The sequence below is a fragment of the Strix uralensis genome, chromosome 27, assembly GCF_047716275.1.
Source record: "Strix uralensis isolate ZFMK-TIS-50842 chromosome 27, bStrUra1, whole genome shotgun sequence".
NCBI lineage: Eukaryota > Metazoa > Chordata > Aves > Strigiformes > Strigidae > Strix > Strix uralensis.
In genome coordinates, this window is record NC_133998.1 from 2,604,777 (window position 1) to 2,617,181 (window position 12,405).

General features: G+C 61.5%; 2 protein-coding genes across 12 annotated transcripts in view; one reads left to right on the forward strand and one right to left on the reverse strand.

The window, feature by feature from the left end:
• The first annotated feature begins 641 nt into the window (after nucleotides 1-641).
• AMH (anti-Mullerian hormone) lies at nucleotides 642-4,969 on the forward strand. Its single transcript, XM_074851626.1, has 5 exons — nucleotides 642-1,242; nucleotides 2,310-2,488; nucleotides 3,409-3,532; nucleotides 3,686-3,878; nucleotides 4,054-4,969. The coding sequence occupies exons 1-5, from the start codon at nucleotides 642-644 to the stop codon at nucleotides 4,967-4,969; spliced, it is 2,013 nt and encodes a 670-aa protein (XP_074707727.1).
• A 1,091-nt stretch (nucleotides 4,970-6,060) lies between these two features.
• Nucleotides 6,061-12,405, reverse strand: part of JSRP1 (junctional sarcoplasmic reticulum protein 1) — a 34,606-nt gene continuing 28,261 nt past the window's right edge. For 6 of the 11 annotated variants that reach the window (XM_074851629.1, XM_074851633.1, XM_074851627.1 and 3 more), the window contains 6 exons: nucleotides 10,030-10,076; nucleotides 8,975-9,137; nucleotides 8,018-8,170; nucleotides 7,872-7,934; nucleotides 7,572-7,714; nucleotides 6,061-7,423 (listed from right to left, as the gene is read on the reverse strand). In XM_074851629.1, the coding sequence (XP_074707730.1) occupies nucleotides 6,878-7,423; nucleotides 7,572-7,714; nucleotides 7,872-7,934; nucleotides 8,018-8,170; nucleotides 8,975-9,137; nucleotides 10,030-10,076 (1,115 nt within the window). In that variant the 3' untranslated portion in view covers nucleotides 6,061-6,877. Of the gene's footprint in view, nucleotides 7,424-7,571; nucleotides 7,715-7,871; nucleotides 7,935-8,017; nucleotides 8,171-8,974; nucleotides 9,138-10,029; nucleotides 10,077-11,504; nucleotides 11,641-12,405 lie in introns of those variants that run through there. The other 5 variants (XM_074851637.1, XM_074851636.1, XM_074851630.1 and 2 more) reach the window with 3 other exon arrangements.

The window sequence follows — 12,405 nt, forward strand, 5'->3', positions numbered from 1 at the left end:
ACTTTCTAAGTCAACTCTTAAGTGTTCAAAGTCATCAGGCTGCTGCTGCACCCTGTGAGATTCTCCTTCAGGGGCTGAAGCACCCTGGGGCTCAGGAGATGTGCTAAGAGCCTCTGCAGGGCGGCCTCTGCAAACTGCAGCGTACGAGGTGCCAGCCGAGGGGGAGGCTTTCCAGGGAAGAGAGGACAATGCTTTCCATACATTTACTTAGTTTCTGCCCGTTATCTGTCTCTATCCCCCTCCTCCTAGTCTGGCTAATTCTCCCCTCCTGGTGTTTCACTGCTGGTGGGAATAGTATGTGCCAGTCCCCATGAAGGTCCAAGTCTAGACATCCGTCCTCCTTCAGAAAACATCTGAAGTCAAGGACGCGCTTCCCTACGAGTAAGAGAAACAGCTTTAATTTTTGTACGTTTCCAATACTAGATGCAAACCCAAAAATAGAACAAAAAAGTTTCTTTGAAACATCCCTCCCTCCTCTCTAGCATGACGGCCTTTGAGTTTCTCAAGGGAGGTGTGTTGTGCATTGTCAACTCAAGGCCGCCGGTTTTTAAAAGGGAGACGCCATCCTCCCCTTCAGCCCAAGCGTTTTGAGATGCTTGTGAGCGGCTCGAACGACTGTCAGGAGTAGCTGAAGTGGGAACATGAAGGCTCTTAGGGTGCTTTTGCCATGCCTGGTGCTGTTGCTCCCCTCCGCAGCACTTCCAAGAAAGGGGAGCACAGGGGAAAGGATTTCCCCAATTAACCGGCTGGAGCTGAGCCTGCCGGAGGAGCTGGGACTTGAAGCAGAGGAGAGAAAGAGAGAAAACACCAGTTTCCAGGAAAAAGTGAGACCCAGCTCGGCGGCAAGATCAAGGGTAGCTGCTGCTACTCGCCTCTTTTCTAAGCCTGACCCAGGAGCAAAATGCCCCCAGGGACTGGCTGAGGATGGGGACATCGGCTGGTCCCGCTCCAGCCTGAACCCGTGGCCGCTCGGGGGGCTGGAAGGGCCCGTGTGCAGGGTGAAAATGGACCAGGACGAGCTGACCCCGAGGCACCTGGAAGTTGTGGGTGTTCTCACCCACTATGAAAGCAGCTTCATCAAGCTGTTGAGACAACGAACCAGCTGGGATGAAAGCCTTCTCCAGACCTTTGGGCTCTGCCCGGCCGGGGAGGTGGGTGCTGCTCCCCATCCCCTGAAGCACATCCACGCGCACGTGGTGGAGCCGGGGCAGGACCGATTCCTCGTGCTGCATCTGGAGGAAGGTTGGTGGGAAACCCCCGCGCCAGAGCCGAGCGGAGTGGGGCGAGCACAGGGCTCAGGGAGGCCAGTGCTGTTTGCTTGCCCTAAATCAGAGATTTAAATAAAAAATTAATTTTGTGGGGTTGGGTTCCTTTTAAATTTAGCGAAGTGATACAGCAAAATGTCTTTCCAGGTACATTTTTCAGAAGCTTTAGTAGTGATGACAGTTTGTGTGCAACAGGGTGCCTGGACCCTGCCTGTGACTAACGCCCAGGTGCCGCAGTCTCGGTGGCTTCTGCTCTGCTTTCGAGATTACACCTGTTTCTCACTTTCTACTTTAACAACACGGGTTAGGACCCCGTCCCAAGTTTGTCTGACTGGGAGAGGAGAGTAGAGGGTCAGATGAGCTGACCTGGCTGGTCGTGCTGTGGCGTGAGCCCAGCTGCTCGCGGTCGGCTGCAGCACGAGCTGATCTCTGGTGCTGGGTGTTGCCGAGGAGCGCGGGGTCCTGGGCTTGCTTGTGTAGCTTCAGCCTCGTGAGAAAACCAGCAACGCGCGTTCCCCTGTCCTGTCTCCGTGGTAAGTGCTGTGCTCGAGGGAGAGCACAACCCTCCGTTTTAATCCAGCCTCCCGCGTAGCGAGAGGGTCACGGTTGTTTCTTTCTTCTTGAAATCTCTTCCTCTCCTCCCAGATTTTGGATTTTCAGATGAACTTGCCAGTGCCGGGCAGTTGGGGACGTGGCTCTTCCCCAGGCAGCGCTGCTGGCTGCGATGCAACAGCCACAACATCCCTGGGCCACAAAGTCCCTGAGCCACGGGAGGAGCTGCCGTGGGAGAAGAGATTTCCATGGGGACCCACCCGGGAAGATTTGCCAGAGCTGCCCCGGAGCGAGGCAGAGGCTGGGGGTTTGCCCCACTGAGCACCTCCCGGACACTGGGGACGGGGATCTGCCACGTTCTTCCTCCCTGTCAGCTCCTGTCCCAGATGCTCTGGCCACCGAGCTGGGATGTGCTCAGCCCCAAAGCCCCTTCCTCCCCCATCCCCCCCGCCCGCCGGAGGGACGATTCACCCCCTGTCTTCTCCTTTCCAGTGAGGTGGGAAGCCCAGGCCAACCTGTGGTTCAAGCTGGTTTTCCAGGCAGAGGTGGGCCGGTCGCTGGGCGAGCTGCGCTCCGCCGTGCTGCTCTTCTACCCGGGCAGGCGCGAGGGGCCGGGCACCGGGCGCCCAGGGCAGCTGCTGGCCACCGGCACGGGGCTGGCGCGGGAGCAGGTGGGTGGCCACGGCCAGGGGGTCTGGGGGCGAGCAGGGAAGGTGGGAGGGGGGTGTCTCGGCTCTGCTGGCCCAGTCCCATTGCCATCCCCTCCCAGTCCCTTTGCCATCCCCTCCCAGTCCCTTTGCCATCCCCTCCCAGTTCCTTTGCCATCCTTTCCCAGTCCCTTTGCCATCCCCTCCCAGTCCCTTTGCCATCCCCTCCCAGTTCCTTTGCCATCCTTTCCCAGTCCCTTTGCCATCCCTTCCCAGTTCCTTTGCCATCCCCTCCCAGTCCCTTTGCCATCCCCTCCCAGTTCCTTTGCCATCCTTTCCCAGTCCCTTTGCCATCCTTTCCCAGTCCCTTTGCCATCCCTTCCCAGTTCCTTTGCCATCCCTTCCCAGTTCCTTTGCCATCCCCTCCCAGTCCCTTTGCCATCCCCTCCCTGCACCTTTCCCCCCTCTCCCAGCACCGCTGCCTTACCGCACCCCCCGCCGGGCCGAGCCGTGCCTGAAGATGGTGCTCTTACCCCATCCCCAGCTCCCGGCAAGGGCGCAGGGACGGCCCGGGGTACCCGGCCCGTTCGGGGGGTCCTGGCTCCCCCCCTGCCCCGGGGCTCCTCCAGCCTGGCCGAGGGCAGCAGCCGTGGCACAGCAGCCGGGAGAAGCGGGTCTGGGGCCGGGCTCAGTCGGGGCTCTCTCCCCTCCCCAGGGGCATCCCATGGGCCTCCCTGCACCCCACGGCTCCCGGCGCAGCTCTGGGGTTGGGTGGTGCAACCCCCCTCCCCACTCTCCCTCCCATTTCGCTGGTCCCTGGGCCACCACAGACCGGGTGACCTGGAGCCAGCAGGGACAACAGCGGGGGGTCTCATTTGTGTCCCCCGCCTCCATGATGCCTCACCCATGTCCTCGGTGCTCCCGTGTCTTTTGCCTCCGAGCAGAGCCTCTGCCTCGCCAGGGACACCCAGTACCTGGTCCTGGGAGCCGCTGTAGCATCCATCACCCGCACCAGCGAGCAGCTCAGCTTCGAGGCTTCCCTGGCGATCAGGCACCGCGAGGGGGGAGGTAGGGATGGGGGAAGCCCGCGGCAGCAGGGGATGGTGGTGTCGGTGCTCTCTGTGTCCTGACTTGGGCATTTGGGATCCTGTCAAGCCTGTCTGTAACGAAGGGCTGTGGAAGACCCCAGGCCACCATCCCCATGGCTCCTCTCCCCACCAGGTGCCCCCCTGCCCCCCATGGAGACCCAGCAGCTCCTTTTTGGCTCCGATGACAAATGCTTCACCAGGATGACCCCCGTGCTGCTCCTGCTGGCCAAGGCACGGCAGGAGGAGGAGGAGGATGTGGCTTTGGCCCCTTCTTCCTACCTCTCTGCCAACGGGGTGGTTGACATGGCTCCATACCCGCAGCTCAGGTCTGTGGCCCTCCCTGCAGCCATGGAAGAACACGGGGGCTGGGAGCTGGAGTGGGGAGAGGGGTATCCCCAGTGCTTCTGCTGTGGGACCGCGGCAGGATGATGTGCAGCAGGGCCTGACGGGACCCCTGGGGTACAGGGGCACCCCATGACCCTCCCTGTGTTCTCCTCACAGCCCACCCCAGGCCGGGACCGAGGAGCTGCTGTCCCCCACCACCCTGAACCAAACCAACACTTCGACCCCAGCGCCCGGAAGCAGCAGCCATTTCCTGAGCATCCTGACCCTGTTCATCCGCCAGGTCCTGAGCCCCTCCAGCGAGCCCCCCACCCAGCCCAGCTCCCACCACTGGCTGGACTTCCAGGTGATGGAGACCCTCCCTCACCAGCTGCTCAACCTGTCGGAGGAGGCAGCGCTGGAGCGTCTGGTGCAGTCGGAGGAGCCCTCGGTGCTGCTTTTTCCCCAGGACAGCGGAGCTGTGCTGGAGCAGCACTTGGGGGGTTGGCAGCCGGAGGGGACCGTGCTGCAGCTGCTGATGGGCAAGCTGCAGGCGGTGATCCAGGAGCTGAAGGACATCCCAGCTTTCCAAGCCAACATAGGGCTTTTCCAGCATCTCCTGAGCTTCTGCTACTACCCGCCAGGGCTGGGTGAGGGTCAGGCCGGTGAGCGGCCGCCCAGCTCTGGGAAGATGCACACGCTGCTGCTGCTGAAGGCGTTGCAGACAGTGCGGGCGCGCTGGCAGGAGCGGAGGAAGGTGCTGCGGCAGAACCGCAGCGCGCGGCACCAGGCCCACTGCCGCCTGCAGGAGCTGACCATCGACCTGCACGACCGCAAGTTCATCGTCATGCCCACCGTCTACGCGGCCAACAACTGCGAGGGTCCCTGCAAGCTGCCCCTCTCCACCCGCATCCCCAGCTACTACTCGCACACGGTGCTGCTGCTGGGCATGCAGGAGCGGGGCTCGCCCCTCCAGCGGGCTCCCTGCTGCGTGCCCGTCCGCTACTCGGACCAGCTCATCATCAGCCTCTCCACGGAGGGGCTGGAGGTCCGCAAGTTCCCCAACATGGTGGCAGAGGAGTGTGGCTGTCGGTAGAGGCACCCACCCGCCTACTCGCTCGCCCTCATCCCGTTTCCTCCCCTAGTTTGCCCTCACAGCTCGGGAGCTGGTGCTTCTCGCCCAGATGGGAGCTCCCCGCCTGTCCTTTCCCCATGGTTTGGCTCGTTAGTTTTGCTCTGGTTCTGGGTTTGTCTGTAGCTGTGCTGGTCCCTGGGGCTGCTCTGCAGCCTGGCGTTACCCCGTGCCTGCTCCTGAGCCCAGGGATGCCCAAGTGCTGGCAGGGCCGTGCTGCAGCGTCGCTCTGACCCCACAGTGGGGTTTGGGCTGGATACGGGCACCGTGGGGCTATCACAGAAGGGCAAGGCTTGGCAGATCCAGCCAGGACTTATTTATCCCTTGCCTTCTGTTCCTGCAGCAGCTGGGCAGGGCAGTTGTTGCTTTCTACAAGCCCCCCCGGCCACTCGCAGCATCCTCTGGCCATTTCCCAGCCCTCAGCCCCTCACCAAGCCCCTGCCAGCCACACAGCTCCGCCTGCGAAAGCAAAACAAGAGATGAAATCCCCTCGCAGGGACCAGCCTTTATCTGGGGACCCGTCCCCACGTGAGCCATGGATGGCTGCTGGCCGTGGCCTGGGGCTCTCTGCTGGGTCACGTCCACATCGCCCCGCACTGACCCCGCTCCCAGGATGCTGCCAGAGCGGGGGGCCGAGGGGAGGGAGGGCTGAGAGACGGCAGCGATCCCGTTACACCTCCTGGGCTGCTCACACCATTAATAGGAGTGGGTGCAGACGGCTGCCAAAGCACCTGCTCCGCGTCCCTGCCGCATCAGCATGGAGAGCCCTGCTGCCCCAGATCATCTTCCCAGCTAAACCCGGCCCTCAGCAACACCCGCCGGGGCTGCTGCAGGGACAAAGCCCCCTGAAAGCAGCTCCTGGGCTCATTCCGGCTGCAGCTCCCCCAGTACTGGGACCAGCCCTTGGGCTTTGCAGCATCCCCACAGGGCTGGGGGGGGCACAGCCGGGGGCTGGCACACACCCACCCCGGCCTGCAGCCTGCACGGGGACCAGGGTTAGCCCTGAGCCCCTGTACGTCACGGATGGGGGGGCACAGAAAACACACAAACATAACCAGGGACAAGATTTTTTTTTTTTCTTTAAAACATTCAATTTAATACCTTATTAAAAATGAAAATAGTTTATTTTAACCTCTATTGATTTAGCAAATACTTAAACTTGCCATGGCTTGGGGCTGTGGACGTCTCCTGTAGTTGCTACAGCGCTGCGTGATATTGCACTTGTGTTTCATTCCTAAAAGCGACTCTGTGAAGGCAAGGCCCGAAGGGCTCCCCGGGTGATGGGCTCTCCAGCACTGGTTACCAGCAAGCTTCACGCCCCCCTGCAGCGACGGCACCGGGGCCCGGCAAGGTGGTTGTTCCCCTGACACCCCTCTGAGGACGGCTGCAGCCTAGCTTCGTTAACCCAGAATACACTTCTCTCTTGATTTGCTTTGAATAAAACCATTAACCGAATTGAAGAGCTACAAAGTCTGGAGATCAACTCTGTTCACTGGGATCCTTGTGTCCACTGCACCTCCCCGATGCCTCGGGGACCACGAGTGAAAATGACCCGCAGGAGAGATTTCAGGTGGGGCTGGAGAAATAGCGCGAAGCCCAGACGAAGGGAAGCTCCTTCCCCCCGGTCCTTTCAGGTTGCCTTTGTAAAACTAATCCAGGGGGGCCCAAAGTCCCTGGGGAGGCTTGTGCCAGGCTCCTGGGCTGCTCTGCTGCTGCTCGGAGATCCTGGAGCGCTGCCTGCGCTGCCTGTGCTGCCAGCCCGGGATGTCTCTGGAGAGCAGGCAGGGAGCTGCAGGGTGCCCTTGCTGGGGGCAGTGGTGGGGTTGGACCCCCCTGGATTCAGCGTCATGGAGCCCCTCGGTCGCCCCAGCCTCAGTCACGTCTCTTGCCCTCCCTGGGCCTGGCAGTGCCGTCCCTCCCCGGGGCAGCCGCCGGCTCCCAGGGCCTCCTGCCCTTCTGCTGCCGCCAGTCCCGCTTCGGGCTCTCCCCGCCGCCATCAGCCCTGCCGGGACGGCCCTTCCACCCCTCCTTCCTGGGCTCGTCCCTCTCCCGCCGGCTCTCCTTCCCCTCCCGGCTCCGCTTCTTCTGGGGCTGCTGCTCTGGTTCCCGGGGGGCCCTGGGGGCTCTGCCAGGCTTGTCCCCCAATGCCCTGTCCTTGGCTCGTGCCTCCCTCCGGCTGCTCCGCTCTGCCTGGGTGGCACGACCCTCCCGGGCCTTCTCCTCCTTCTTCTCCTCCTTCTTCTCCTCCTTCTTCTCCTCCTTCTTCTCCTCCTTCTTCTCCTTTTTCTCCAGCTTCTTCTCCCGGCTCTTCTTCACCTCTGTCGGAGCTGGTGGCACCTCGGGGACATCCACGGGCTCTTCGTCCCCATCCTCTGGTGCTGAGCGGCCAAACCACTTCTTGAAGATCCAGGGCTCTGCCTGCGAGGGGGACAGAGGGGATCAGGTGTTGGTGACGCAGCCCAAGGGACTGGGACCCCTCTCCACCCCTCCTCCTGGGGACGAGATGCTCTCCCCTCTCCAGGAAGTGCCCTGAGGATGCTGCTTCTCCCCCACCCCGGACCCATACCAGGTTGCTGTCAGCATCGCTGTCATCGTCACCATCATCATCATCGTCGTCCCCATCATCGTCCTTGAACACGCTGCTCTCCGGCTGGGCAGGCTGGGCAGTCACCACTTCCTGGACCTCCTCCTCCTTGGCGCTGACCACCTCTGGGAGGGGAGAGGGACAGGCCACCATCAGCAGGGGACGAGGCTGTTGGGGTGGGATGTCCCAGACGTGGGGTCCCAGGGCCACCCCACCCTGGGACGTGGCCCCGTCTGAGGCTGGATCCGGGGGATTGGGGCAGCCTGGAGCATCCAAACCCACCGTGGAGGGGAGGTGGTGGAGGGTCCTGCTGGCCGCGGCTGACCCCCTCCCTGGAGCATGGCGCTGCAAGAGAGGAGGGGAGAGGAGGCAGGAGGTGGTGGCAGGGTCTGGCCACCCCGTCCCCCTCCGTCCAGCTCCCGGCTCACCTTGGAGCACCTGGAAGGTGACGCTGAGCAGGGCGACGACCGAGGCCACCAGGATGCACTTGTTGAGGGTGAGCCCTTCCCAGAGGAGCGGCTCCTCCGCGGGGTCCAGGCTGGGGGGCTCCACCTTCCTCTGCACGGGGAGGCTCTTGGGGACTGGGGACCCCCAAGGAAAACAGCGTTACTGGGGGAGCTGGGGAGTGGCAAAGGGCTCTGAGCTGAGGGGTGGGAAGGGGTCTTGACAGTCTCCTGCACAGCCCATCCGGGGCAGAGGCAGGGGCACGGGCAGGGGCAGCTGCCTGCACTGCTACTGCCAGCAAAGGAAGGTGTTTGCTCTGCAGGAGTGGGGAAAAGAATATCATGGGGGCTGGGGCTTGGGCTGCAATGGCTCAAGCAGTGAAAACCTCTGCCCGTGCTCCAGGCTCTGCTGCTCCCCCCACACCAGGATGGAGAGGAGGAGGAGGAGGAGGAGGAGCGGGATTTGGCAGGTGGATGAGAAGCCCCATCTCCATGTCGCTGAGCTCCCAGGGGACTGTGGAGAGCAGAGCTCATCCTGTCACTGCTCCGTGGCCAGATGGTGCCTCCGGGCTGGCCGGGGATGCAGGACAGTGTCTATTCTGTGGCCAACTGGGGCCAGGCTGGCCATTTTGGGGCAGAGAAGGGCTCTCCTGCACGGAAAAGGTAACACCCCTTAATTTGAGGTATTTCTGAGCAGACACAGTCTTATCTAATAACAACACTGAACATAGGCTTTTTTCTGAGGCAGATTTCTGCTGTGAAAGCTTAACGTTTTTTATTTTTAATTCCTTCACAGTAAATATGTGCTCAGGAAGGAGTAATAAGAATTTAGACTGTAGGGACCCTGTTGAATATTAGCAAATTTAGTACTCTGAGGATGAAAACTTTGTTCTAGTATGTTTGGGGAGTTTGAAATAAAAGGGTTTTACAGGCTTTTCCTACCTGGAGGCCCGCTAGCGCTGCCTTTGGCTCCCAGCTTCTCCACCCGCTTCTTCTCCGCTGCTTTCTTGTCCACGCTGAGCGGTGCTGGCTCTGGCATGCTCAGCTCGGGCTCGTCCGGATCCTGCTCAGAGACGCCAAGCCGGGTCCTTGCCCCCTCTAGCCCCTACGGGGAGGGGTGTGAGCATGGCTGGGGGTGTAAGAGCATCGCATGGCCCCGCGGGGAAAGCAAGCAGCGGGTGGCATGGGGGGCATGGTGCACGTCTGTGCCCCCTCCCAGAACAAGGGGTGCTCAGTGCAGCCATGGAAGGGCCCGATCCCTGCGCCCCACAGCCCAATCTCATGCTCCCCAGGCACCCCCCGGCCTGAGCCAGTGCTGCCGCCAGCCCCATGCGGTGCTGACCAGGCTGTCACCAGCTCCTCAAGCACCTAACCCCGGTGTGTGTATTTGCATCTGCAGCCTTAAAAACACGCTGGGGTTCGGGTTTTTTTTGTCTGCTAAGATGGATTTAGCCACTAGCTGGCTCTGTGCTGCAGAGAAGGCGCTGGGGTGCGGCCCCAGCTCACACGGGTGGGCTGGTGGCTGCTGACCCCTGGGCTGTGCTTAAGCAAGCCCACCCCAGAGTAGCCCTCAGGGCTGGATTTGCCCCCAGCTTGGATGAAGACACTCGCACACACCCACTGAGGGCAGGGGGTCAGGTCCAGGGCACGCTCGCCAGCGGGGTCAGTGTGCTGGGAGGAGAGGGAGCACTGGGGTCTGGGGGAGCACCGGGGTCTGGGGGAGCACCGGGGTCTGGGCTTGGTGCTGCTGGGGACGGGCTGGCTGTTGGCTTGTGCCAGCAGCACCAGATTGGTGCCACAAGGGAGAGCTGCCCACAGGCACTGGTCAGTGACAGTGACAGCTGAAGGACGTGGCCTTCGGCTCCCCCGGGAGCCACAACACCCTGCAGAGCCCTCCTGGGCTGAACACTGCTGTGGGACAGACCCCACTCAGCCCCCCGCCCCGGTGCAGGGAGCCCCCCCGGCAGCCCTCCAGCCCTGGGACGCTGCACACTTACATGTGCTCTCCCGCTCTCCCTGTGGCTGCTCACCGGCGTGTCAGCATCTGTTAAAGACAAGCAGAGCGCGGTTCGTTAGGCGGCGAATTCGGGGAGGTGGGAATCGCCAGGGGCTGGGGGTGTGCGGCCTTCCCGCTGCCACCCGCCGGCCCATGGAGTGGGGACATCATGGTCACATTTTCCCCATTAGTGCAGCCAGGTCACCCATGGAGAGAGGCTTCAGAAGACACACAAAAAGCCCCCTGGCCATTGCAGCAGCAGCTGGCAAGGTCGGGGTGTAAGAGCAACACTGTGCAGGTCGGGGGCTGCTGAGCCCCAAAACGTCACCATCCTGGATATCCCTGGGGAGCTGCACTGAGGGGGATGGTGACCTCCCTGCCAAGGCTCACGGGGGGATGAACAGCCCAGAGGGCGCACAGACACCCTGAAAACATGTGGAGGCAGCTCAGGCTGTAGCCTAGACAGGAGGACAAGCTCCGGGTACTGTGAAGCAACCAGACCTCAGAGAAGACCTCAAGCCACCCAAGAGGTCTGTGAAGCTCAGGGATGACTCTCAGGGCTTTCCCCAGATGTGAAGTGGGAGAGAAAACCAGAGGGTCTCCAGGGCTCTGCAGTGGTTTGATGCAATGAAGGGCTGGGGAGCATGCTGGGCTCCCCGGGGCTTTCTCTGCCCCTGGGTCTGGGGTGAGTTACAGGGGTGAGGATGCACTGACAAGGTCCCAACACCACAGGGCTTCAGCCCTCTCGGTGCCTCTGAGCGCAGCCCTTGCTCCGCTGGGATCTGGATGCCACATCATGCAAGCTCTCACCAGAAGGAGGAATTTTTGCCCCCTTTGAGCTGGATTTAGTTTGTTTTCCCCCAGTGGAAGAATGATTGCTGAGAAAAAATACCAGTTCCCAGGATGAAACCTAAGACCCAATATTGGAAGCAAAACAAATAAATAAGAGAAAACCTTTAGGCTGGGGAATCATGGCCTGAAAGGTCTTTGCTTTCAAGAGGAAATCAAAAAAAGTCTTTAATTTTGTTTTAGTGATGGCAAGTCTGATCCCTTCTCTGCAGGGAAGCAAAGAAGCTGCCCCAGGACTCTCATGTTGGCTGGGGGGGTTCCCAGCCCCAAGAAAAGTGCAAAGATGGAGAATTTTTCCTTAAAGAGTTTTTTCCCCAAGTGCTTTTTGTGTTCTTGAACTACACAGCTATTCACACTTTTTTTGAGCAAAGATGAGCACGAGGAAATCAGAGGAGGGCGCCAGCCTCTGTTCCTCTTCACCCTGGCCATGGCTGATGTCCCCATGGGGTCGGTGCTGTGTGGGTGCCCCTCGATGCCCGAGGTCACCCTGTGATTCCAAGGTGCTGCAAAGAGCCATCTCTGCCAGGCTGAGCCCTCTCCTGCGGGGCGTCAAGCACCACGGCAGTGGCTCTGGCATGGCCACGGCCAGCACCTCCTGGCCACTGCCTCATGGTGAGGACAAGGTACCTTCTCTCCTGTCCTTCCTTGGCTGCCTGTGAGCACTCCGTGCCCACCCAGGCAGCTCACTGGTGGCCTCAGGGCATCCCAAGTCTTTCTCCAACAGCTCACGGGGACCTGCTGCCATGTCACTTCAAGGGACTCTCACTAAACCGAGAGGGACAGAACAAACGCCGGGTGGTCAGCGGGCAGCAGCCCCGGCACTGGGCGGCAGTGCCCCGCAGCACGCAGCCATCCCACCGCACCCTCGCTGCCGTCCCCAGTCTTAGGCAAGGGTCGCAGGGTGCGGGGCTGTTCCCACGCCTCCATCCCTTGGGCTTTACCCAGACAGAGGAGCCCCAACCACCTCCAGCCCCTGGGCGTGTTTCCAGGCTTCGCCGCGATGGCTGCAGGGCTCCGGGACAGCCACGCTGTGACTGGGCAGGCAGCCATCCTCCCCCCATGCCAAGCGCCCCACGGGCATTAACTTGGTCCCAGAGCTGACCGGCTCCGTGTCCAGGTCTGTTCACCTCTGGACGGGAGATGGGGTCCCTGCCCTGGCAGGAGGCAGACGCATTTTGGGGCTCCACAGCCCGTGCAGGATCCTCATCCCCAGCCAGGATGGGCTGTGTCACCTGCAGGAACAGGCTTCCTGGGGCTGGTTCCTACCAGACCAGCTCCAGCACCGATGTACCAAGCACACAGCCACTGCCCAGGCCAAGCAGGGCAGGGTTGGCCACCGATGCCAGGGATGGCCACCGATGCCAGGGGCATTTTGCTTGGCCAAGCAGGGCAGGGCTTGGCCACCCACAGCCCCAGAGCGCAGGTCCAGCCCTTGGCTCACACTGACTCCTGCACAGGAGACCTCTGTACAACTGCTCAACCCATCCATCCCCCCACCCTGCCTGCCTGAGCTCCTGCTCCCTCGGAC

Coding starts and splice junctions, on each gene's coding strand:
- AMH (XM_074851626.1), top strand. CDS start 642: ATGAAGGCTCTTAGGGTGCTTTTGCCATGCCTGGTGCTGTTGCTCCCC. Junction 2,489..3,408: donor CGGGGCTGGCGCGGGAGCAG/GTGGGTGGCCAC, acceptor GCCTCCGAGCAG/AGCCTCTGCCTCGCCAGGGA. Junction 3,533..3,685: donor CAGGCACCGCGAGGGGGGAG/GTAGGGATGGGG, acceptor TCTCCCCACCAG/GTGCCCCCCTGCCCCCCATG.